This window comes from Schistocerca cancellata, chromosome 2 (genome assembly GCF_023864275.1).
Source record: "Schistocerca cancellata isolate TAMUIC-IGC-003103 chromosome 2, iqSchCanc2.1, whole genome shotgun sequence".
Taxonomy (NCBI): Eukaryota; Metazoa; Arthropoda; class Insecta; order Orthoptera; family Acrididae; genus Schistocerca; species Schistocerca cancellata.
In genome coordinates, this window is record NC_064627.1 from 449,176,456 (window position 1) to 449,202,500 (window position 26,045).

Here is a 26,045-nt window from a genome sequence, read left to right on the forward strand (position 1 = left end):
TCTTCCCTTTCATAAAAGCCTTCAGTGTAATTTTTTTTAGCTATTCATTTTCTCTGCTATGTTTAACAGTGGAATTCCCATCATGCTCTAAATCTTACCACTCCTGCTTTTAACTGCACCATAAGTTATTTTCACTTTTCTATATGCTGAGCCATCCTCCTGATTATTTCTTCACATCTTTACTGCTTGAAGCATTTCTTCTATTACCCAAGGTCTCTCCACAGTTACCTTCCTTGTACCTATGTTTGTCTGTCCAGCATCTGTGATTGTCATTTGTAGGTATATTCATTCCTCTTCAATTGAACTGCCTATTACGGTATTCCTTGTAGTAGTATCCACATCCTTAGCAAACTTCAAACACCATCTCTTCATTCCTAGTACTTCAGTATCCAACTTCTTTCCTCAGCCTTACAATCCAAAATCTGTTTTCAAAATCTCTGTCTGACCATTATGTAACCCAGCTGGAATCTGCTCAAGTCTCTGGGTCTGCTCCAAGTGTACATCCTCCTTTTGTGATTCTTGAACAGCACATTTTCTATTACCATCTGAAATTTGTTGAAGAACTCAATTAGTTTTTCTTCTCCCGCATTCCTACTGTCAAGCCCATATTGTCCCATAACCCTTTCTGTCATTCCTTCCCCTACTACTGCATTCCAATCTGCCTTGATTATTATATTTTCATCTTCCTTTACATACTGAATTATCTGTTCAATATCCTCATATAGTTTCTCTATCTCTTCATCTTCTGCTTGCAATGTAGGATGTACTCCTAAAATATTGTAGTTGGTAATTGTTTGCTGTTCAGTTTGATGAGGACAATCCTGTCACTGAACTGTTCGCAGCATATCACTCCCTGCCCTTCTTTCCTGTTCATTCTACTACTTTTATACAATTTTCTGCTGCTGTTGATACTGCCTAGAAATCCTTACCTTCTTTCCATTTCACTTCACTGACCCCCACTATATCTAAGCAGAGCTTTTACATTTCCCTTTTCAAATTTTCTAGTTTTCCTAATATATTCAAACTTCTGACATTCCATGCCCTGGTTTGCAGCATGTTATCCCATCATTGGTTATTCCATCTTTCTCTCAAAGGTCACACCCACCCCCTTGGCAGTCCCCTCCCAGAGATCCAAATGGAGGAATAATCTGGAATCTTTAGCCAATGGAGAGATTATCATGATTTTTTTTCAGTTAAAGGGTACACACCCTTGGGTACACATTATGTGTCTTTAATGCAGTGGTTTCCATTTCCTTCTGTATCCTCATGCCATTGATCATTGCTGATTCTTGGGAGCAGTTTCTCTAGCCAAGGGTATGAGAGCACCCTGAACCTCCACCCTCTCTGGCATGGTCACTGGAAGAATGAGGGTGATCTTTTTATACCAGAAATCTTCTGCTACCACTACTGACAGTTTTTATTCTAAATTGAAGCAGTGGCTGGGATTCAGAACATTTTTATGACTGGTCAAGGATGCTACTCCAGGGAAATGGGCTCTATGTCTGATAACAATTTGCATTCCTCACCCAGCCAGAGTATCAGTATCAGTATACAGTCAGTAATACTCACATTGTCCAACCAGTAAGTTGTCCAGTGGAGTCATGGACGGTACAACCAATGTATGAGGGGTACATAGCTGCTGGCATGATACAGCTTATAAATACTGTGGCTGGAGGCACCTCAGGCACTATCTCACAGTCTATAAAGCTTCAGCTATTGCACCATACTATAAGTCAGAGTTCAGCCTTGCAGGTTAATTATAAATGGTTTGTATTATTCACTGGACAGATTTATCATGCTGTATGAAAACCTTTGCTATGTTATAGACTTTTTTATGGCCAGCTGTTAGCTATGTGATCTCTCTACTTAACAACCACCTGGATCTGCCCATTTGTTCCACCAGTCTCTGTTTCACTACCTTTGAGAGAGATCAGAAACCATGTTTCCATCTACTACCATGAAGGATAAAAAAGCTTTTATCCAATACTTCAAATGAAGCTTTTATGTAACTTGCTCATTTTAATAGAGAAATTAGATTTAAGAGGAATACATATCTCTGAATCCAAATATTCTGATAAATTATAAGACTGGCAAATATAGTATTCTTTTACTTTGTTTTTGAATAGTTGGGTATTGCCACTTTCCTAACTGAAGTCTACCAGCAACATGTTTTAGACTTTTGCATTGAAATGTAAAACTTGATTCTGAGCCCTAAATAGGGTTGCACAAGCCATGCAAAAATTAGTTTTACTTCTAGTATTATAGTTGTGAATAGTATATTTCATCCTAAATCCATTATTATTTTAACAACAAATACCATTAGAGAGAATATGATTTGTGGGGAAAAACTCTGTGGAGTCACCAGGAACAATATCACTGCCTTGAGGTAGCTCAACTAACCACTCTGGATCTGCAGTTAGTTGACTCTGAATGATGTTTGTGATAACATGCTTGTATCTTGTAGGACAATAAAATATATTTATATGGAATCATACAACCTGTTAGTTGTTATTATATGTAACTACTATCCTGAGTACCAAACTTACTGCAGTGATGGCTGTGAAGTTTCAACTGCACTGTGTTTAAAATGTAAAACCTCCTGTGCCAGTCCACTTCCTACAACATCACAGCTACCATTGAAAACAACCATTTCCTGCACTGAGGGACATCAGTCTCACCTCTTTGTCAACACCTCTGAATTCCACAAACTTTACACACCTCAGTTTGGTACAATTTTGCCAAAACCTGGGCAAAGGTGCCTGGTTCAGCAGTATGTAGTGAACTGACACCAATGCATTCATTTTTTCTATGACGACCACACAAGACTCATGCTGCTTCACACCAAAATGGCCAACAACACGGGTCGAATTATCGGTGTGTCCTTACCTGTGACAGCACAGTAATGATGCTGGGTGCCTATTTGCCTAGCAATTCTGCTATGATAACAAATGTGATTCTGGGCGAACAATGACTTCCTGCCGCCCCATTTGTCAGTACACATAGTGCTCCGAGCTTCCACGTGGGAAATTATGACACTTATTCATGTGGAAACTCCTTTAGTGACAGTGAATTTACATTAATTAACGTTCCCAGTGTTTTGCAAAACTATATGGACACCCGCCAGAGTGCCATGATAGTTTGTCAACAATGGCCCATGCTAAATGACCCTCAAACCGTTTCCAACTATTTACCACCCCCCAACCCCCAGACAAAATAAGATGTGTTCAACTGATCTTCCTGGACATAAAACTGAACTACCCAACATGGACTATGTCATCATGCAGGATTTTCCCCTGTCATCCAAGTCATGACCACTGTCACATTATGTGAGTGACGTCACATCTCCACCACCTGCCCTGCATTTGCTTGCAACCACTACTGCCACTCTCTCTCTCTCTCTCTCTCTCTCTCTCTCTCTCTCTCTCTCCCTCTCCCTCTATGAGCATACCATGTACAGCTCCCATGGACCAGCATTACACACCACATAACGCCAGTCATGCCCACCTTTGTGCTTGGTTCATGTCTAACGCACCGCACATATCTTCATCTCATCACAATGTGCTCTGTCCTGATGCTTCAGTGACTGCTATACTGCATCTCTCTTCACTGATTTACAATGTGACACTCCCCAATGCTTCCACGCCAGCCATGCTTATGTGCAGCGTATCTCTTTGCTGCTTTACAATGTCCCACTTCGTGATGCTTCCACTCCCATCACATCACCACACCGAGCAATGCTCACCTCATGATGCCGCCATCCTCACATAATCATGGCCCTTACCATTCCACATGTCCTCCCTCCACTGAACATGGACTCACCTATGCTGTGGTTCACACTTAGTGAATGCATAATGTAGTCCACATCACTGAGGACGATGACAAATCTGCTGTACTTCTCAACCACCTTGGTGATAATGTTGATCTCATTGGTGACTTTCTGCTTGATGAGCACACACAAACAAGTATGAGACTGTCAATGCACTTCTGCTGTAGTACCTGTCCCGCTTCCCAGAGCAATAACTTCATTTGGTGATACGTGAAACCTCACTCAGCACAGTATGAATTCCATGCTGTGGCACAAGTTTTGTGTGCAAATTGATACAAGCCTACTCTTGAATCATGGTCTTTGGACTTTGTGGCTATTAAAACTGCTGGAGCGCATTCAAACTGTGATGTTCACATGTGAGGATGCTCCATCAGATATCAAGCTACACCTGGCTAACAGAATGCTAATGCTCACACAGCACCCCTTGTTGATTAATTCTCATTGTGACTGGACTATGGCTGGCAGCATCTCCACCTATATCGCTGACAACACACGACCCCGGCCGAGCCTAGCCAATGCCCCAACTGCACTCCTGACCACTGCTGTACACCTTGTGCTGTGCAGACACCAGACATCTGATGTGTACTGAGACACTCTGAACCTCGCCAAGCTGCCTCCCACTACTGCTCCATGCAGTATCTCAGGCAACAAACATAAACAAATGCCTACAGTGCAGGCTACCAGCAGCATGCCTCTGCCCCATCACCAACCCATGCCTGTTAGTCAAAACAATGCGACCTGGCCATGCACTATGCCCACCCATGCACACTGCCTCTGCTGGTTCCACACTCCCTTCAGCTCTGACATGATAGATTGCTGACAGCCTTGATCATACGCAAACTGATCTCACAGCCTAATACTGGCACTTCAGATCGCTCATCCTGTTTAAGCTGCAACAAATTACCACTTCATGAAGGCATCTGCAGGTGTCATCTACGATTGAATGGCCCTTGCCTCTTCATTTAGGATGCACAATAGAATTATTAACTTCTAGTTGAGACCAGAGCTGACATCAGTAGCATTCCACAGTCTCTACTGCCACTAGACTTTCACCTTTGCCCATGCAACTGCAAACAGTTAATATTTCTGTGGTACCAGTGTTTAACGCCACCTCCATCACACTTGATCTCAGCAACCACACACCTGTGCCCTGGACGTTCTTGGTGGTGAAACGGTGGAACCCATCTTAGGAGCTGACTTCCTCAGGCACTACCATTTACTGCTAGACCTGAACCACACCCTGCTCCTGCAGCACAATGGCAAACTGCTGATCAGCAGCAAGATCAGTACCTGCCTTCTTCCCAATGATATGTTGCCGTCACATACTTTGCAGTCAGAGACACCTCTCGATCTTATCCTGAAATTTCAATCGTTTCTGGGTGAACTCTCATGACTTCTGCCATGCACTCTGAACTCTTGTCAAGACACCTAACGAGCTTCATACAGCTCAATAACAACTCACTGTTCTGCAAAATTGACATCCACTGCCTGATGATGAAGACATAACATCAGCCTCAAAACAGGTCCGTCAAGTGCCTTTACATAATTGTGCTTGCCTGACAACACCCAGTGTTATTGATAGTGCCTCCGTGACTGGGTCATCTGTTGACGATGATGTTACAATGACACTTACCGCTATGCCCTCAGCTCCCACTTCACACTAGCCCATCAGGCTGCAGACTATTTGCACCATCTGTGATGGGACGGTTCACATCAATACCACACTCAGCCCACCAGCCTGCCATCACTCCCACTGCCTACCTCCCCACAAACTCAAAGCAGCAAAAGCTGCTGTGGGTGAATTCTTGTGTGCTAGTATTGCACAGCAATCCAATAGTGCCAGGTTCCTCCTACAGTATGGACAAGGAAAAAAAGTCCAAGTTTTCCCCGGATTTCCTGGTTAAAAAATACACTTTCTCCTGGGTGAAAATACGCTTTTTCCGGGTTAAGTGACAATATATTTTCCCTCAGGATTGTAAAACTTATCAATCCTTTGAATGGTTAAGGTTTTATACACCAGTGTTGAACTTTCGGAAATGAACCCTAGAAAAAAAAAATGCTTTTTGGAAACATCTTTGATGCACAGCAACATGTAAGCTGCATATTTTCATATTATGAAAATATATAGGCGAATTCCACCAAACGCAGAACATTAGTTCCCAAAATATTGAAATCGAGATTGTGAGGCGCTTTTGTAAGCCAATCATAGCTCATGTCATGTGATCTTGGTAGTTGATGATAGCAGATATTCATTGCGTTTACATGGGGCTTCCAAAACTGGATTTCCTAAACCGATCTCCCAGCACCGCTGCTGGTTGGTCATGTACACATTTAAAAATCAATTCTGGAAATCTGCTTCTGGTTGATGGTTTTATAATCCCACAATCAATTTTTTCTACCATATAAATGCAACCGGTTTTGAATTTGGTTGGGCTGTCAGGTTTCATCTTATTTTTAAAAAATTTCTGGTAATATGGACGGAGTCGCCTTTTGTACAGTGAACAATAAGTAGAAATGTTAGTCCAATATTTACAACTAGTCTAATTGAAGAGAAATAGCGAATGTGCTGACTAAATAAGAAACTGTAACAGCTGTTTTCCAGGTGCCATAGTTAACTGTACTAGAAAATCCACTTCAGACCTCAACATGTAAGCACGGCAGCGAAAAACGGTTTCCAAAATTTGGTTTCTGTCTTTTGGAAGATGTGTCGCATAGGACACGTGATGTCGTCAGCCTATAGCAACATCACTGTTAAGTAGCATGAACACACAAATAGGAAAAGTTAATTGTTTCAATAAAAGAAATTAAAAGAATGTTTGCACATGTAACATAACTCATATTGCATATAATAAAATGTACTTTGAAAGTAATGCTTTTCAAATGACCAATTGAAATATTTTCCCGCAGCCTGTCAGGATTCATTTCAGCAGTTGTCAGAGAGCACCAGAAAATGGCGTTACTGTGCATGCACAGCTACGATGACATAGGTAGCCCATATGTCTGCACGTATATGGCATTAAGAGATCTTACATTATGTCATAAATGAAACAGGACATCAGAGGATATGCCAAGGTCATCGGAATTTTGTAAGCCACACTAAAATGAATAATTCAACTTAAAAGAGCACATTTGTATGCCCAGATTCACAAAGAAGTAGGCCCCAAGCTGATATTAAACTTTTCACTGTGGTTTTTGGAATCAAATTTTCTTGGAGTACCAATACTGTATTATCTCATGTTTAGTTCTTTATTATGGCATAATGTCATATGTCCAAAAAGATAACAATGTGCACTTGAAATTCCATAAACAGTTGAGACTAGCCAATAACGTTCCAAATAAACTGACTGCCTTTGTGGAAAAGATTAATTACGGCCAGTTTTTTTTAGCAAATTGGCAAAAGTAACTTTATTGTTCTGACAAGGCAATTAATAACAGACTGCCAAAAATCTGGAAAGAAAATAAAATCAGAAAACAAATTAATAACATATTTTAGCCTTCCATAATTATGTGAATATTTTAATTCTCTTTATAGCTCCCGGCCACAGAAATCAGTTTTGTTCTAGAGAGCTGCAAACCAAGAGGAAACAGAAAAATCACTAAACGTAAACACGGTTCACATGCAGACTACCCCTCATTCCACTACAACTCAGCTTGGGTGCGCCAGAAAAATGTTTCTGGGTAGCATCTGGCTTCTTGTTGCTACTGCTGATACTCGTGTCTAGTTACCTTGTAAACAGCTAACAGTTACATCTGAAGTAGCCAGAAGCGGGAGAAGGTACTGCTCATACGTGACTCAACTGCGCATGCGCACAAGCCCACTGCCACTGCTCAAACGAATGAATGTTAACCATTGTAACATAACACCCATCAGAAGCAGTTTTTTGTTATGAAGTATTGCATAGTCTTCATCCTAAAGCCTTTGACACATTTTGCTGTTGGCAGATACTTGTGTGTGTGCTGTGTTTTGTTGCTGTAAATAGCGCATTTCCTTTGCAACTTAAGTTTTTTCTATTTTTTCCTCATTTATGTTTTACTGCTGCAGTTTTATATTGCAGTAACAGGATAAAACAAAATTCTTTGTTAGAGTATCAGTTCTTACCAGTAAAAAGTACAAAAATTTTGCTGAAAACTAAAACAGCAAAAAATTCCCAGAATTCTTAATAATTTCCGGGATTTTTCCAGTTTTCTCCCAGATGAAAAAATGCCTGGATTTCCCGGTTGTCCTGGTTCAAATACACCCTGTCCTGTAAGCTTGTTCTCAAAAAGGATAATACTTGGTGATTGCATACCTCAACACCAGTACTATAATAGAGAGCCACCCTGTACTGAACTTGCAAGACTTTGCACGTGAACTTGCTTGTGCCACTATATCCAGTTTTGTTGAATGTAAAAGGGCCTATTTAGAGATTCTTATTGCTGATGAAAATATACCAAAAACTGCAATAATCATGCAATTTGGTCTGTTTGAGTTTTTATTATGCTTTATGGGTTATGATGGTGAGGTGGGGGTGGGGTTGGGGTTGGGGCTGGGAGTGGGGATAGGGATGGGGGCTCTGTGGGGATGTAACTCTGTGGACTTGCCCAGAAGAATATTGCAGCCCTGAGGTAGCTCAACTAACCTCTCTGGACCTGCAGTTAGTTCATGTGATGTTTGTGATAACATGCTTTGTATCTTGCAGGACAATAAAATTGATTTGTATGGAAACATATGACGTTGTTGTTATACATAACTACTATCCCAAGTACTGAACTTCCTACAGATTTTTCTGATACATTTTATAGCTGCCTTGACAATACTCTTGTGTGCCAGAGAACAATGCAACATTTGGCTAACTAATTTTAATGGCTCTGCTTTCAGTGGTTCATTTTTTGCCTCTGTGGTTTCATCTAGTGTTAGGAAGAATTAACTGAATTTAGTGGCAAAGGACTTGTTGTATGCTAGATTAATAGCACAGTAGAATATAATATTTTTGGAAGTAATTAAATTTATTGCCAACTGTGTGTCCTTGGTAAACTGGTTCCCATTGTTCATCCTGTAAATTTTCTGTGAATAGTTTCAATGAGTCAGCATTTATAGTTCTGTGAAACTGTACATTTGCCCTCTGCTTACTCTGACTCTTTACAATGTTTCACCACCTCAGTCAGATGAAGAATTTACTAAGCGGATAACATCAGTTTCATGTAAGCCCATTGGATTCAGAAATGAAAAACCATTGGATTCAGAAATGAATAATCTATCAGTGTTGCATTATGACCTTCTACTATTGTTGGGGCACTACTGTGAAGAACAAACCAATGCTGGACATCACTAACTCTATATGTCCTTCATGAGTATTATCAAAGTTGAAATCATAATTGGTATCTACTATTTGCAGATTTCCCAATTACTTTCACTAAGTCTAATTATTAGCCTTTCTTATCACTTATTGAAGTGTTAAACATAGACTTGACAACCCCAATAATCCCTATATTATCACCTTTATCAAGATATTTGCCCTGAGAGCCTAATATCGTAATTGGCATCACTGAGCCTTACACTTGGTTTATAAATACTATTGAACTGGTACCCTTTTTAGAAATGGTTTATTATCTTGCACAAGCACCTTTAATTTCAATGAAAAATTGCTGTTTTTGGTCATCAATTGTCCATTGACAAAGCTGTTTTCCCAGAGTGTATGTGACTGAAATACTTGGGCACTTTGCCTTCTGCAGGCAAATGCTCTGCCATCTGATCTACCCACGCATTACTCACAACCCAACCTCATAACTTTAATTATGTCAATACCTTTTCTCTTACTTTTCAAGCTCCACAGAGGTCTGCTTGCACACTCTGTGCAACTAGCACTCCTGGAAGATAAGATATTGTGGGGAAATGGCTTAGACAAGTCCTGGGGGACTGTTCCGGAATGCATTTTCACTCTGCAGTGGAGTGGGCATTGATCTGAAACTTTTTTGACAGTTTAAACTGTGTAACACACCAGAACACAAACCTGAGACTTTTGCAATTCATGGGCATGTGTTCTACCATCCGACCTACACAAGCAATACTAACGATCTATCCTTGCAGCTTTACTTCCTGCAGTTGTCATCTCCTACCTTCCAAACTTCACAGAAGTTCTCCTGCATGCATTGCAAGATTAGCACACCTGACAGAAAAGATACTGTGGGAGAAATGGCTTACTGACAGCCTTGGGGATTGGTTCCAGAATAAAGTTTCACTCTGTAATGTGGTGTGTGCTGATTTAAGACTTCCTGAAAGATTAAAACAATGTGAGAGAGCAGCACTCACACCTGAGACCTTTGCCTTCTGTAGGCAAGTGCTCTGCCAACTCCTTTCTTTCAGAAGTGCTAGTTTTGCAAGATATGTAGGATAGATTCTATGAAGTTTGGAAGACAGGAGGAGAATTATTGGTGAAAGGGATGCTCTGAGGGGAGTTCGTGGATCATGACTGGATAGCTCTGTCAGTAGAGCATTGGCTTTGCACTCAGAACTATCTCTCATTGGCTTGATGAGCTAAAGGTGCTGCTAATGTCTGTGCACACTTCCATTTAACAGAATAATCTTCTGGAGCAATGGTGCTAAGGTCAAAAAAATTATTCTACTATGAAACACAGTAAAAACATTATATTATGTTGATAACCAAACACATTGAAAAAGCCTCTTCAGAGATCTTGGGATTCTTACACTCACATGCAAATACATTTACTTCCTAATGGTATTTGTGTTTAATATTAACAGTGAATTTATGATGAACTGCAAAATTCATGACCACAATACAATGAGTACAAATAATTTTCATAGAGATTCAGCATCCATGCCTATGGTTCATAAAGATATTCTACAATGAGGTGACAAAAGCCACAGAATACCTACTAATATTGTGTCGGACCACCTTTTGCCTAGCACAGTACAGCAGCTCGACGTGATATGGACTCAACAAGTCATTGTAAGTCCTCTGCAAAAATATAGAGCCATGCTGCCTCCGTAGTTGTCCATAATTGTGAAAGTGTTGCTGGTGCAGGATTTTGTGCATGAACTGACCTCTCGACTGTGTCCTGTAAATGTTCAATAGGATTCATGTTGGGTGATCTGGGTGACCAAATCACTCCACCTGTCCAGAATGTTCTTCAAACCAATTGCTAACAATTGTGGCCAAGTGACATGGCATCATTGTTTGAGTATATGAAATCCATGAATGGTTGCAAATGGTCTCTAAGTAGCTGAACACAACCATTTACAGACAATGATTGGTTCAGTTGGACCAGAAGACCCAGTCCATTCCATATGAACACAGCCTACACCATTATGGATCCACCACCAACTTGCACAGTGCCTTGTTGACCATCTGGGTCCATGGCCTTGTGGGGTCTGCACCACACTTGAATCCTACCATCACTCTTACCAACTGAAGTTGAGCCTCAGCTGGCCATGCCACAGTTTTCCAGTCATCTGGGGTCCAACCAATATGGCCACAAGCCCAGGAGAGACACTGCAGCTGATGTCGTGCTGTTAGCAAAGGCTCTCACATCAGTCACCTGTTACCATACCTCATTAATGTCAAATTTCACCCCACTGTCCTAATGGATACACTCTATCTCACATTCATTTCTGGGGTTACTTTATGCAGTGCTGCTTGTCTGTTAGTACTGACAACTCTATGCAAATACTGCTGCTCTGAGTCGCTAAGTGAACGCTGTCAGCCACTCCATTTTGGTGAGCGATGATGTATGAAATTTGGTACTCTCAACACTGTGGATTTCAGAATACTGAATTCCCTAACAATTTTCAAAATGGAATGCCCCAGGTGTCTAGCTTAGGGTGACCATATGTCCTGTTTTTAAAAGGACTGTCCTTTTTGTTCATTCTGAGCCCCATTGTCCCGCAAGACATTCAACAGGGCGCCAAATGTCCTGTTTTCTCATAATCAGCAGTAACCTTATCTATTTTTGTATTCCAATTTAGTGTAACTTACATAGGTTTTTTACCATTTTCTTCAGTCTTGCTTTGTCTTGAACCCACAAATGGGATAAAGAAAGATTATTTTGGTCATGGGATGAAGAGATGCCTGAGCAGAAGATTTTCCATCATCGTGCTCAGTGCCAGTGACTGATGAGTTGGATCTGCATTTTGTATTGGTTATTTGCTACTGATGGAATGACAGACGAATGTAACAAGTTTTTGTTAAAGACTATTATGGGGCTATCAATGTTCAGTTGTATTTGTAGTTACCAGTTAGCTACTCACTGTTAGATGAGATAAATTTTCAGTAGGTGCAACACTCACAATGTCTTCGAACTGTTACAGACAACAATGAGAAGTAGGTGGTAGTTTCAACACTGGGTTTGGCAAGTTTGCTTTAGTGTGCTCCACTGACTTTTGTTTGCTGTGTGTAAAACTAACTCATGCCCATTAATATGAGGAAAAGAAAGTGTTCTTTCTTGAAAACCATAAAAGATGAATTCCGTTCCTTGAAGGAAACCATGAGAACAAAGACAGAATCTACAGTACATAGTATCGTTCAATTTTTTCCATTGACCATGGAGGGCTTGCCAATATAATGCAGCACATAAAGAAAAAGAAGCATCTGTTAGCAGTTTCTGTGAGAACTAGCAGTGTAATTTCCAATATAAGTACAAATAAATGACAAACAGAGGAAGACAACTGTATTGCTGTACAAGTGGGCTGTTTGCATTTCATACTGCAAAACACAATCATTCTTTCTGTTTAATGACTGCACGGCTCTTCTCATCAGAGACCTATTTGAGAAGAAATTCACATGTTCTAGGACAAAATAAAACTCAGTTTTAGTGAGCGTTTTATTGCCATACACAGTGCATGGTCAGTCAGGACTTAAAGATGCTAAATATGTGTCTGTGATGGTTGATGCATCAGACTACAAAAGCTTGAAGCTAGTGCCAATTCTAGCTACGTATTTCATTCCTACCAAAGATGTTTAGTGTAAAATAATCTGTCTTCAGAACATTAGTGGAGAAATGGCAGAATCACTAGCTACCGATATTATTGATATTAGTTTGCTCACGCTGAGCTCATAGGGGCGATCTGTAGTGATTGCTTAGGAGAGCAAGAACTTCTTAGCCAAGATCACCATAAAAAAATTTTACTGTAGATATCAGTTTCAGTAAAACTAAATTACAATCTTCAGATCTTCATAGAGGCTATTCCAAACATCTTGCACCATCTACACATAAAGTCTTTCCATGAATTTTCAGCTACATGAAACACTGAATGAGTGATGCGTTGGCAAGTCAAAATTAAAATTACTTTGTACATCACAATTTGCCAAAACATCTTTCCCATAACACAACATGCCATGCCTACAAGGGCGCCAAAACACTGAATGTGTAACATAACACAGGGTGCCACAAGACTAACTCAGTTAGTCTCATGACATCCTTGTAGGCATGACATTTTATGTTATGGGAAACATGTTTCAGCAAACTGTGATGTACTCAGTAATTTTAATTTTGACATTCCAACGCATCATGCACTTCATGTTTTATGTACATGGAAATTCAATGGAAAAATTTTGTATCTAGATGGTGCAAGTTTTTTGTAATAATCTTTATGAAGATGGTACCCTATTTTACCAAAAATGGTTATCTACAATAAATGTTTGTATGGTGATCTTGGCTAAGAAGTTGTTGTTCTCCTAAGTAATATTCTGGGCATTTTATAAAAGCAAAATACAGTTGACAAGAATGCCGCATTTTGTGCAGATAGCTATAATACTAACTTTTGTGGGTACAAGAGAGCAGGAACAAACAACATTTATTCCAAAATGAACAGTATTCTTAAGATCAATATTCAAGGCATTGTGCAGCCCATGTGATACACAATGGAGTTCAAATAGGTGCAGACATTCTTCCCATTGACACAGAAACAATAGTGAATAAAATTATTCAATATTTTCACATTTACACTGTGCCTATGGAGGAACTGAAATGATTAAATGATTCTGTGATTTTGTTGATACTGAATACAAGTAAGTTCTAGGTAGAATTAAAACTAGATGGTTGCCATTGTTTCCAGGAGGTACAAGAGTTATTGACATGTATGAACCTTTGAAATCTTATTTTCTGCCTCAGGATAGGTGTCCTACATTTTTGACATAGCTTTTTTGAGAACCCCACACAGCTTTTTTGAGAAACCCACAAAGACTTCTTTGACTTCATTTTACACAAAGCCAATTGAAAATGTTTTGAAATTCAATCCAAAAGTTGGAAAGAACCACGATTTTGGCTACAGAATCAGCTGAGGAGTTAGAGCTCTTTAAAGAAAAATCAGTAACAAGAAATTTAGTAAATTTGAAACTTAAGTTATTTCTTAAATTTAATAAACTTGGAAAAGGAAGGTATTTTCACTGAGTCAAAATGCAAGATGTTTAGCTATTTAGTATTATGAAACGTTTGTGACTTATTTGGAAAAGTGGACTTCTCCATTTCAACCTCTGAAGTCATTTCATTGGATAACACTAAAAAATTCTCTTTCTTGGGCTAAACTTTAAAACCGCCTGAAAATTCATAAGACAGCAGATTTAGGTGCAACATACATGAAGATGTATGTTTTTGTACTGCGAACGGCTGAAAGCAAGGGGAAACTACAGCCGTAATTTTTCCTGAGGGCATGCAGCTTTATTGTATGATTAAATCATGATGGCGTCCTCTTGGGTAAAATATTCCGGAGGTAAAATAGTCACCCATTCAGATCTCCAGGCGGGGACTACTCAAGAGGACGTCATTATCAGGAGAAAGAAAACTGGCGTTCTACGGATCGGAGCGTGGAATGTCAGATCCCTTAATCGGGCAGGAAGGTTAGAAAATTTAAAAAGGGAAATGGATAGGTTAAAGTCAGATATAGTGGGAATTAGTGAAGTTCGGTGGCAGGAGGAACAAGACTTCAGGTCAGGTGAATACAGGGTTATAAATACAAAATCAAATAGGGGTAATGTAGGAGTAGGTTTAATAATGAATAAAATAAAATAGGAGTGTGGGTAAGCTACTACAAACAGCATAGTGAACACATTATTATGGCCAAGATAGACACAAAGCTCACGCCTACTACAGTAGTACAAGTTTATATGCCAACTAGCTCCGCAGATGATGAAGAAATTGATGAAATGTATGAAGAGATAAAAGAAATTCTTCAGGTAGTGAAGGGAGACGAAATTTTAATAGTCATGGGTGACTGGAATTCGACAGTAGGAAAAGGAAGAGAAGGAAACGTAGTAGGTGAATATGGATTGGGGCTAAGAAATGAAAGAGTAAGCCGCCTGGTAGAATTTTGCACAAGCATAACTTAATCATAGCTAACACTTGGTTCAAGAATCATAAAAGAAGGTTGTATACCTGGAAGAACACTGGAGATACTAGAAGGTTTCAGATAGATTAGATAATGATAAGACAGAGATTTAGGAACCCGGTTTTAAATTGTAATACATTTCCAGGGGCAGATGTGGACTCTGACCACAATCTATTGGTTATGTAGATTAAAACTAAAGAAACTGCAAAAAGATGGGAATTTAAGGAGATGGGACCTGGATAAACTTAAAGAACCAGAGATTGTACAGAGTTTCAAGGAGAGAATAAGAGAACAATTGACAGGAATGGGGGAAAGAAATACAGTAGAAGAATAATGGGTAGCTCTGAGGGATGAAGTAGTGAAGGTGGCATAGGATCAAGTAGGTAAAAAGACAACGGCTAGTAGAAATCCTTGGGTAACATAAGAGATACTGATTTTAATTGATGAAAGGAGAAAATGCAAAGGTGCAGTAAGTGAAGCAGGTAAAAAGGAATACAAATGTCTCGAAATGAGATCGACAGGAAGTGCAAAATGGCTACGCAGGGATGGCTAGAGGACAAATGTAAGGATGTAGAGGCTTGTCTCACACTGCCTACAGGGAAATTAAACAGACCTTTGGAGAAAAGAGAACCACTTGATGAATAATAAGAGCTCAGATGGAAATCGAGTTCTAAGCAAAGAAGGGAAAGCAGAAAGGTGGAAGGAGTATATAGAGGGTCTATACAAGGGTGATGTTCTTGAGGACAATATTATGGAAATGGAAGAGGATGTAGATGAAGATGAACTGGGAGATATGATACTGCGTGAAGAGTTTCACAGAGCACTGAAAGACCTAAGTCGAAACAAGTCCGCAGAGGTAGACAACATTCCATTAGAACTACTGATAGCCTTGGGAGAGCCAGTCCTGACAAAACTCTACCATCTGGTGAGCAAGATGTATGAGACAGGCGAAATTCCCTCAGACTTCAAGAAGAATATAATAATTCCAATCCCAAAGAAAGCTGGTGTTGACAGATGTGAGAATTACCGAACAATCAGTTTAATAAGTCACAGCTGCAAAATACTAATGCGAATTCTTTACAGACAAATGGAAAAACTGGTAGAAGCCGACCTCGGGGAAGATCAGTTTGGATTCCATAGAAATGTTGGAACACATGAGGCAATACTGACCCTACGACTTATCTTAGAAGAAAGATTAAGGAAAGGTAAACCTATGTTTCTAGCATTTGCAGACTTAGAGAAAGCTTTTGACTATGTTTACTGGAATACTCTCTTTCAAATTCTGAAGGTGGTAAGGGTAAAATACAGGGAGTGAAAGGCTATTTACAATTTGTACAGAAACCAGACGGCAGTTATAAGAGTCCAGGGGCATGTAAAGGAAGCAGTGGTTGGGAAGGGAGTGAGACAGGGTTGTAGCCTCTCCCCGATACTATTCAATCTGTATATTGTCCAAGCAGTAAAGGAAACAAAAGAAAAGTCCGGAGTAGGTATTAAAATCCATGGAGAAGAAATAAAAACTTTGAGATTCGCCGATGACATTGTAATTCTGTCAAAGACAGCAAAGGACTTGGAAGAGCAGTTGAATGGAATGGACAGTGTCTTGAAAGGAGGGTATAAGATGAACATCAACAAAAGCAAAATGAGGATAATGGAATGTAGTTGAATTAAGTCAGGTGATGCTGAGGAAATGAGACACTTAAAGTAAAAAAGGAGTTTTGCTATTTGGGGAGCAAAATAACTGATGATGGTCAAAGTAGAGAGGATATAAAATGTAGACTGGTAATGGCAAGGAAAGCGTTTCTGAAGAAGAGAAATTTGTTAACATAGAGTATTGATTTAAGTGTCAGGAAGTCGTTTCTGAAAGTATTTGTATGGAGTGTAGCCATGTATGGAAGTGAAACATGGATGATAAATAGTTTAGAGAAGAAGAGAATAGAAGCTTTTGAAATGTGGTGCTACAGAAGAATGCTGAAGATCAGATGGGTAGATCACATAACTAATGAGGAGGTATTGAATAGCATTGGGGGTAAGAGGAGTTTGTGGCACAACTTGACTAGAAGAAGGGATCAGTTGGCAGGACATGTTCTGAGGCATCAAGGGATCACCAATTCAGTACTGGAGGGCAGCATGGAGGGTAAAAATCGTAGAGGGAGACCAAGAAATGAATACACTAAGCAGATTCAGAAGGATGTGGGCTGCCGTGGGTACTGGGAGATGAAGAAGCTTGCACAGGATAGAGTAGCATGGAGAGCTGCATCAAACCAGTCTCAGGACTGAAGACAACAACAACAACAACAACAACAACAACATTTCTATTATGTATACGTTCCCTGACCATTAGCTCTCACAGAGTGCATTAAATATATTCCTTGTTTTGTTATGCTGCTCATGTCACCCTACTTGTTCAGTTTCCCTGTTTTATAATGTATGCTATGCTGTATCTGATCTTATTAATTGACTAACACAATAGTTTGTGATCCTTTTCTTGAAACAACATATCACAATGTACAAAGGACCCTCTGGTGGCTGTGTTCTCCATTCAGTACTTGCCTGTGCCCCATGCTGGCAAATATACCAACAAATGTAACTGGTTGCTTACTCTAATCGTATGTTTCATTTGTTGGGCTTTATTCTCTTATTCACTTATTATGCAATTTACTTATCTCCTCAGACTTGATACATGGATCTATTATTACTTTTATCTGAAGTTGCTACCATAGTTTTTCGGCATCCCATATTTTCACTTGTCAATTTCCTTTTTAATAATTAAAAAGAAAATAATTTAGATTACATTTTTAATATACTATATTTATTTTTTTATAACTCTGACAATGTATTAAACATTCTAATTTCAGAATAGTTTTTACCTTTTTGTGTGTATTTACTTAATTGCATATCTGTGTATTTGCCAAATGTGCACATTGTAGAACAATCTGACACGTTTACATTGTAAAAACATTTTTCAGTTGCAATTGCATCCCAGTTTATTCTGAATAGTAGCAGCATTCACATTATGACTCTGCTAGAAATGTGGCTGATCTCACACTATTTCATTAGTTCTGTTCGATGATGCCTGTCTAATTCTGCTTGGATCTCTTGACAATGTCACTTTATCTTTATCGTATTAAAGTGTTTTTTTAAACACACATGTGTCACTACTTTTTTATTCTTATCTACTCTATATGTTTGAAATTAGTACCTTTGCATTATGTCATAATTTACTGTTACAAGATTAGATTTGATTTCCTATTTCCAGACATACCTGAAGACAGTCACTATGGACTAAAATCTATACTCTGATGACAGTTTTTGTGATCATAAACTGTAATTAAATAAATAAATTCTTTAGTACTCTGTTAGAAACACCATCAAATCCAGATGAGCTTTTATTTTTGAACAATCGTATTGTTTTCTTAATTTCAGAAGGAAATGTGAGTGACACATCCATAGCATTGAATTTTATGAACTGCTTTTGAAACATATTGCTTTGATTTTTGTCTTGAACTGCTTGTCCCTATACAGGGTGTCCCAGGAGGCATGACAATTCAAGGCAAAAAAGTAAAGTAAATATGACCTCTAAAATGTTTACCTCAAGAACTATGAGTACTTGTTCATATTTCCTACTATAAACACATGTCTTCTAGTGAACAAGTGCTCATAGCTCTTAAGGTATGCATTTTAATGGTCACGTTTACTAGATTTTCTTTTCTTGTTTTGGTCCATACTACCTCCTCCCAAAATATGGCAAGAAAAGAGCTTACAGTAGAATAGGTTTGTGTTGCAGTATTGAAGATGAAGAAGTACTTATAGCTCATAAGGTACGCATTTTAGAGCTCATGTTTTCTAGACTTTCTTGAGATGAATTATTGTTCCTGTCATATCCCTCCTGGACACCCTGTATTTTCTGCTGGAGTTAGAAAATGATTATTAAATATATATGCTATCAGTGGCTGATCATTTATGTGCTCTCATTTAAATCAATAATAATGTTATCCTGATCTGTGACCTACTGTCTTCATTTCACTTCATTCTGTATAGATTTAAGTCTGTTGTCAGAATCACTGATTTCTGACATAATGTTCATGTTTCTTAATAATTTTTCTTAGTAATTTAGAGGAATTTTGTAATGTGCAACTTCCTTTTCCTTTCCCTCTAAGTGATCCATGGCTTTTTGTGAGGACCCTAAATGTTCTTTCTAATTAGTTTGTGAATTCATTATAGAAAAGATTAAGTTTTGTTTCAGCATTTGGTTCCCAGTCCATCTCCTGCAAACTATTCTTAAAAACTTCTGTCCTGGAGTTGGTAATTATTGTAACTGATGTCCATTGAGGGGTATCTATATTGTAAGGGTTGGTCTTGTTTACCCTAACTACCTGCACAAAATATTTCTAGTTTTGCTGTCTTTATGCACTTGTCTTTCACAGTTAATAACTAAGAACAAACCACAGGAGACAAATAAGGTTTCCCTTTCATTTTTCCTATGAGAGTCCTTTAGAAAATCTACACTGAAATCACATCAGAAAATCAACTACTTCTTGATGTCTGACACATAGTACAGTAAGACATCCATAGCCCTCACAAAAAGTTCAAAATTCCCCAGTGGGGATAAATATACAGTTACAATTTCTTTATATTTAACTTCTCTAACCCTACGATTAAGTGGTGTTCAGACAGGCATATGATTGTCTTTTTAGAGTTCTGTAGACCTTCCAAACAGACAAAAAAGTCTTCTACCATATTACTCAGTCCTCTAATTTTATGATGAAATAAGCACATCTTACTTTTCTGTGCCTTCTTAAACATTTTATGGGGCACTTCTGTTATTGTAATGTCTTTCCTAAACTCAGATTCTGCTCTAAAAAGGTACCTCTCTGACATCAGTAATCACAAGAATCTTGCTTTCTGTAATGGCTGCTACCATAAAGAAAAAGCAAGGGAGGAAGATTAGTGTTTAGTGTCCCACTGACAATGAGGTCATTAGAGGTGGAGCACAAGTTTTGATTGCAGAAGGATAGGGAAGGAAATCAGCTCTGCCCTTTCAAAGAAGACATCCTGGCATTTGCCTTAAGTGATTTAGGAAAATCATGGAAACCCTAAATCAGGAAGACTGGACAAGGATTAGAACCATCATCCTCCTGAATGCAAGTCCAATGTGCTAACCACTGTGCCACCTCACTTGGTCCCCATGTATAGAAGGGAGTAGGAATCAGTGTAGCTACTTTGTTTCTGTAAAGACAGATATTAGAGTCATTACTGATTTATGTTGTTTATTGTTTTAGTGAATTATGATCATGAGTGAAAAGTATGGATCTGTCATAAGTTTGTGAATGGTGGATTTGGTTGCAGTGAATGTTACTAGAGGTCTCACAGAAGAGAATTTGGTTTAGACATTTCTGAAGTGCTAATGAGACCCTCTATTGGTATTTGCTGAGTTCACATCTCGGACAGGTTAATATAGGAGCATAAAGAGAAGGTCTGTGTGTTTCGGGCACATCTTTAGATACCAGGGAAATATCTAATAGGCTTGCATTGTGTTGGTGACAGCAGGAAAGCAGGGCTTGTGGCTGGCAGAAGAGTAGGTAGAAAAAAATCATTGCAGATATAACAGAGATTTTACCAGTTGTCAGAGTTCAATGGACAGGCGACTTGAGAACTTGTAAGTGATTCAAAAGAGCAGCAATTATAGTGATAAAACTTCAGGTAGAGAAAAGTTTAGGAAAAAGGAAGTTGTGCTGTGATGTTGTATTCATAGTGTACTCTGTCAGTTGCTGGAAACATTATGAGTGGCAGGTCATCAGTATATTTAAATTTAGCGTATGGCTCAAACAGGCGGCATAGCATCATAATGGGTTCATTAGTGAATCAGGTAACAGTCTGTATAGGGATCCTTTTTAAGATATCATAAAGGAAGAAGTGTTCACTATTCATGCCTAAGCAGTGGATATAACTATTCAGCTCAAAAATATTTCTACTGATTGCTTAAAACACCATCTATGACTTAATGTGTTGTCCTAATGGAATAAATATTCCCAATATGTTGTAAAACATACAACTACAATATCCACACACAAGAAACATGTTCTCACACCTTGCCTTTTACTAAATAAATTTCATGTGTTCTGACACAATTTAAAAAAATACCAAACTGGATATTCTAAATGTGGCAACATAAGGTACAGTACATAAAGGAACACCTCTAACAAAAACATTCTCATCTTAGCCTCATAAGCAGGAGGTTACTGTCCTCATTCCGCAGTGAATTTATTTTGTTCTAACACTATAGGACATAACAAAAACTATTTTTTTTAAATAGCTACTGATTGAGAGATGAAGCAAATGCATCTTAAATGGTGAGGATACTGCTTCTAACTTCTGTACTTGCACATTAGAACTTCCAGGTATATCTTTTGTGAACTGCATTTCTGAGGAAATAACTCATCACTTGTAAAATACTGTCTTGCTTAAAGTAACTTTAAGTTTGAGATTACTGGCAATATCTGTTCACTGGACACACATAGTGTATATATCTACATTTTATAGTACCTGAAATAAAAATTCTTCAGTGGACATAAAAGGGCAAATAATATATTACCTGAATCTATTTTTTCTTTCACAAATTCATTCTCATCCAAAGTTTCAAGACTGACAAGTTCCATACAGCGATCACGGCAATACTTTCTGGCCTCCAACCAGTTCAAAGGTGCAATTGGTGTTGGTTGATTTTCCCAGGATAATAAGTACCCATGGCTGCGAAAAACTGCATGAATCTGTCCTAGAAAAGTAAAATACAGTTTTTCAACATTTCATGATTCAGTTAGTGAAGTAACAGAACATCTCTGTTTCCACACTCATAAACCAATATATTTCAGCAGATTTTTACAATTATAAAATGTAGAGGTCTTCAGTAATAACATAATTTGGATTTAATTCACCCAAGAACAGTGAATTGGTAACGTCTAGAAAGCAATGTTGTTACATTTTTGTCATTCCTTGGATAAATATGATTACTTACTAGTCAAGCACAATGATGAATTCCATTTTTCTGTCTCAACAAAACTAATGGTGACATATGCTACAAGTAACAATGTAACTTTCATTTCATACACTCCCTGTTCAGCTGACTAGTAACGAACATGTCAACACCAAGTATAGCATGCTGATAGGTTTCTAACTGCTAGCAGCATTTGCTTTTCAAAACAAGCTGTTTAGCAATTGCTCATTTCAATAAAAACATCAGTCTGACATTTCACAGACAGGCTTTTTCCTGAAGCATGTTTAGTATTCACTGACTACATAACAAGCTACTTGCAAATGAAGCCAATGCCTCTGTTGTGAACTAGGACTTCAAAGTAATATTTGCCACAGTGGGGCAAAGCTGTCTCAGATCTGCACTTATCATCAGAAATTATTGATTTTGACATTAAAAGATCATGATTTAGCAGTTTTCAATATATATAAAGATCCAGAAGTCAGTGATGATCATCAGGTACTCATAAGCAGCAAGAAAATGAGGAGTTTTAAAACAAAGTGAAGTAATTTCATTACAACATGAATAAGCATACAATTAAAATATCGTAACACAAAATTCAACAAGGCCTTCTTTGCACACTACAATCCTACAGTAGAGAGAAAACAGTAATGAGTGAATAAAATGTCTACTTTACTTCCCACCTTAAATATGGTCACATTATGGAGAAATTCTAAAGCAGATGTCAGCACATTCAAACTGCAAAAATGGGCCATTACAATCATGTTTGGATGTAAATCTAGAATCACATGTAAAGCTCTGTTTAAAATATCTGGTATTCTTCCTGTTCCATGTATCCACATTACAGAAAAACTCATATTCTTTAAAATAAATGTAATAAAAATAAGGGCAGTAGTGTACAAAAACTTTTATATTCATGATCACTTTACTCAACAAAACAAAACTTACATATGACTTTTTAAAAAATAATATTACTATCACAGCTCTGCATGAGATCTTTTCAAATGGAACATCCCGGCATTCAAACATGAATTAGCAGACGAAGATTTGATGCCCAATCCTCCTGATTGCAAATCCAGTGTATTCATCACTGTGCCATCTTGTTCTTTTTTCCCCCATTTTGATTGTCACTGAAATTATTGCATGGTCAATAATACATATGGTTTGTGTTGTTGTACAAAACCCCATTTGTAACTGTATGTAATGATGAAATGTTCTGGAACATCTGCATCTCTTCTAGCTTTATACCCTGCAGTCAGTTGCCACTTGTACAATCTTATAAGCTTTCCATCAAAATTGATAACCTAGTTTGCAGTCCTTTTACTTTTGAGATTTTACATATTTCAACAGCTCCATTCTTCAGGTGTGTTTAGCACACATCTCAGCTGCTGACTGTTAATGTTCTATCCAAATTGTAAACTCTGTAAGGTGGCACATGAAATTTAACAACTGAGAGCTAGACTACACACATTAGAAGAAAAATCTAGAGAAATTGTCAAAATATCGTGTAAAAGTCTACATTAATTCAGCTGAAAAAATTTACAAGGCTATTTCTTACAATTCTTAGATGTGACATGGGCACCCACTACTTGCTGCTTGTTGGTGTTTTTAGTATCATTAATTCTTTTTCAATAATTATTATGGGAGATCATTAACATTTCAAAAGCCTAGGCACTTTCCATGACGCTCCTGCTGAGCCATCACAGCATAACACTAGTCAAAACCTCTTAAAACCAACAGTTATCGCTATTATCTGTATAGAGCTGCTGGCATGTTGAGACAAAGCAAGCTGGGATATTTTTACTTCCCCTCTTGTTTTGTCATCTGCCTCATTAAAATTCATTTTTTTCACTGTTAACTAATTACCAATAACATTTGTGAGTATAATCTGCATTTTCATAAAAGAGAAAGGTTGGTCCTCAGTCTTAAAGAACATAACAGTGTGTGAATCTTTTTATTGTGCCTATTGCGACTCAGCATCTCCGCTATATGGTGAGTAGCAACTTTCCTTCTCTGATATTATAACACCAGATTTAATTTTGTGCTTAGTTATATGGATGTAATTGATTTTCTAATTTATTTCAACTATTCCTAGTTAATATCTTCATTATAGGGTGAAATCAGTAATTGTTTCGTAACTTAAATTCTATTGTTGACTTATATACAACTACAAAATCTGTACTCAGTATAAACATTTGGAGGAACAACATATAGTATCCTTAAAGGATTTATTTGGCTCTATTTGAAAACATGTTAGCAAAGCCAGTCCTTAATTAAGTCCAAAGTATTTTCCAGTTTCATCAAAAGTATTGTTTGCATACCTATATATGTTAATTTCATCATTTAAACAAATAATTCGGCTTAAACCTTGTAATAGAAGAAACTGTTAAAACGAACGAACTTTTTGATGTATTCAATTAACTTAATGAGTTAAGTTTTAATTGTAATTTCTGTGAAATGCCATATGATTGTTAGCCTGCCTGGGTTACTTCCCTTCGAGTGGACTCTCCCAACATTCAAAAAGTCTCTCTGCTGTGCCATATGATTGTTAGCTGGTTATATATATACAGCTCGCATTTCAATGTCACTGCTAGCTGATGGTTTTGGTAATCGCATAATTTCACAGGGACTTTGGCCTCCACGATTGCCTGACCTAACACCACCTGACTTTTTCTTCTGGGGTGCAGCAAAAGCAACTGTTTATAAAAACCATCCATAATCCATCAATGAATTGAAAAGTGCAATATCCACTTTCACTGCTTCTGTTACAGAAGAAATGTTACAGCTTGTGTCTGGAAACATGATCAGACAAATTTAATTGTGTATTCAACAACAGGGGGGACACTTTCAACATTTAATGCGAAAATTTGTAAGTAAAAATGAATATTCAATAAATTAATACCTTGTATTTCACCGAGTTTCATTTCGGTATATTCACTGTGGCATATGGCATGCACGGCTAACAATCATATGGCACTGCAGAGAGACTTTTTGAACATGCCGTATTTATACATTAGTGCTGTAGCGAGCACCTGCAATCTTTGCCGAAAATAAAAAAAGATAATTAAAAAAATGGCACCTTTCTTCAAAGATTTTCCTCCATGCAATGAGAGATGGCACTTGAGACATTACACTCATAGTCATGAGAAGCAGGATTCAATTGCCGTTCAGCAATTATGACACTGGTTTTCTTTCAACCAATACTGGTAGATGCCAACATGGTACTTTCAAAAGGCCGCTCCTTTCTTTCCTCCACCATTCTCCAATTGAGTTAGTGCTAACTTTCCAATAATTCAGCATGGATGGGGCATTAAAGTTTAAACTTTCTTTTCCTGAGCATTCAGCTCTTCAAACTTATTAGGTTGCTCAGTGAACATTTGTGATGCTCAGGTGCATGTTGCTGCAGCAAGGTTTAAATTTCTCCAACTCAAGAAGCAGCCTGCACAAAATTTAAAACAGTGGATTTCTGAAAATTAGAGGGCTAAAACAACATCGAAGGGTTAAATGTTTTTGTGGACTCAGTTATAGTGATAGAGTCACACAAAATATGTAAACAGACATGTATTCGCACTGCTATTCTCTAATTGTCAGATCCTGGTCTGAAAACAGTTCTGTTGAATGTCAAACTATACTGCACACAACTGAAGTTGATTTTAAGGCTCCATGTATTTATATTGTTAAAAGTGCATAAGACATTCAGTCTAAAGTTCAGGCTAATATTAAAAAGAGTAAAAGCAGGGCTCAGACTAACAGTAAATGTAGAGACAAAAACTTTCAATCTCATGGTACATGAGGTGTGCTACAGAATACAGTGAGGAAGTCTTGTCCTCATGCTTATCAAATCATGACAGAAAAGCTTGTACTTGTCATGAAGCAGAATGTTTCCAATGTGGTATATGCAATGTATTTAC

General features: G+C 38.1%; 1 protein-coding gene across 2 annotated transcripts in view; it reads right to left on the reverse strand.

The window, feature by feature from the left end:
- LOC126146112 (uncharacterized) overlaps positions 1 to 22,276 on the reverse strand; it is a 43,131-nt gene extending 20,855 nt beyond the window's left edge. For both annotated transcript variants that reach the window (XM_049915601.1, XM_049915602.1), the window contains exons 1-2: positions 22,159 to 22,276; positions 21,739 to 21,918 (exon numbers count right to left, since the gene is read on the reverse strand). In XM_049915601.1, coding sequence (XP_049771558.1) covers positions 21,739 to 21,918; positions 22,159 to 22,243 — 265 coding nt within the window. In that variant the 5' untranslated portion in view covers positions 22,244 to 22,276. The remainder of the gene's footprint in view (positions 1 to 21,738; positions 21,919 to 22,158) is intronic.
- Positions 22,277 to 26,045: the final 3,769 nt, after the last annotated feature.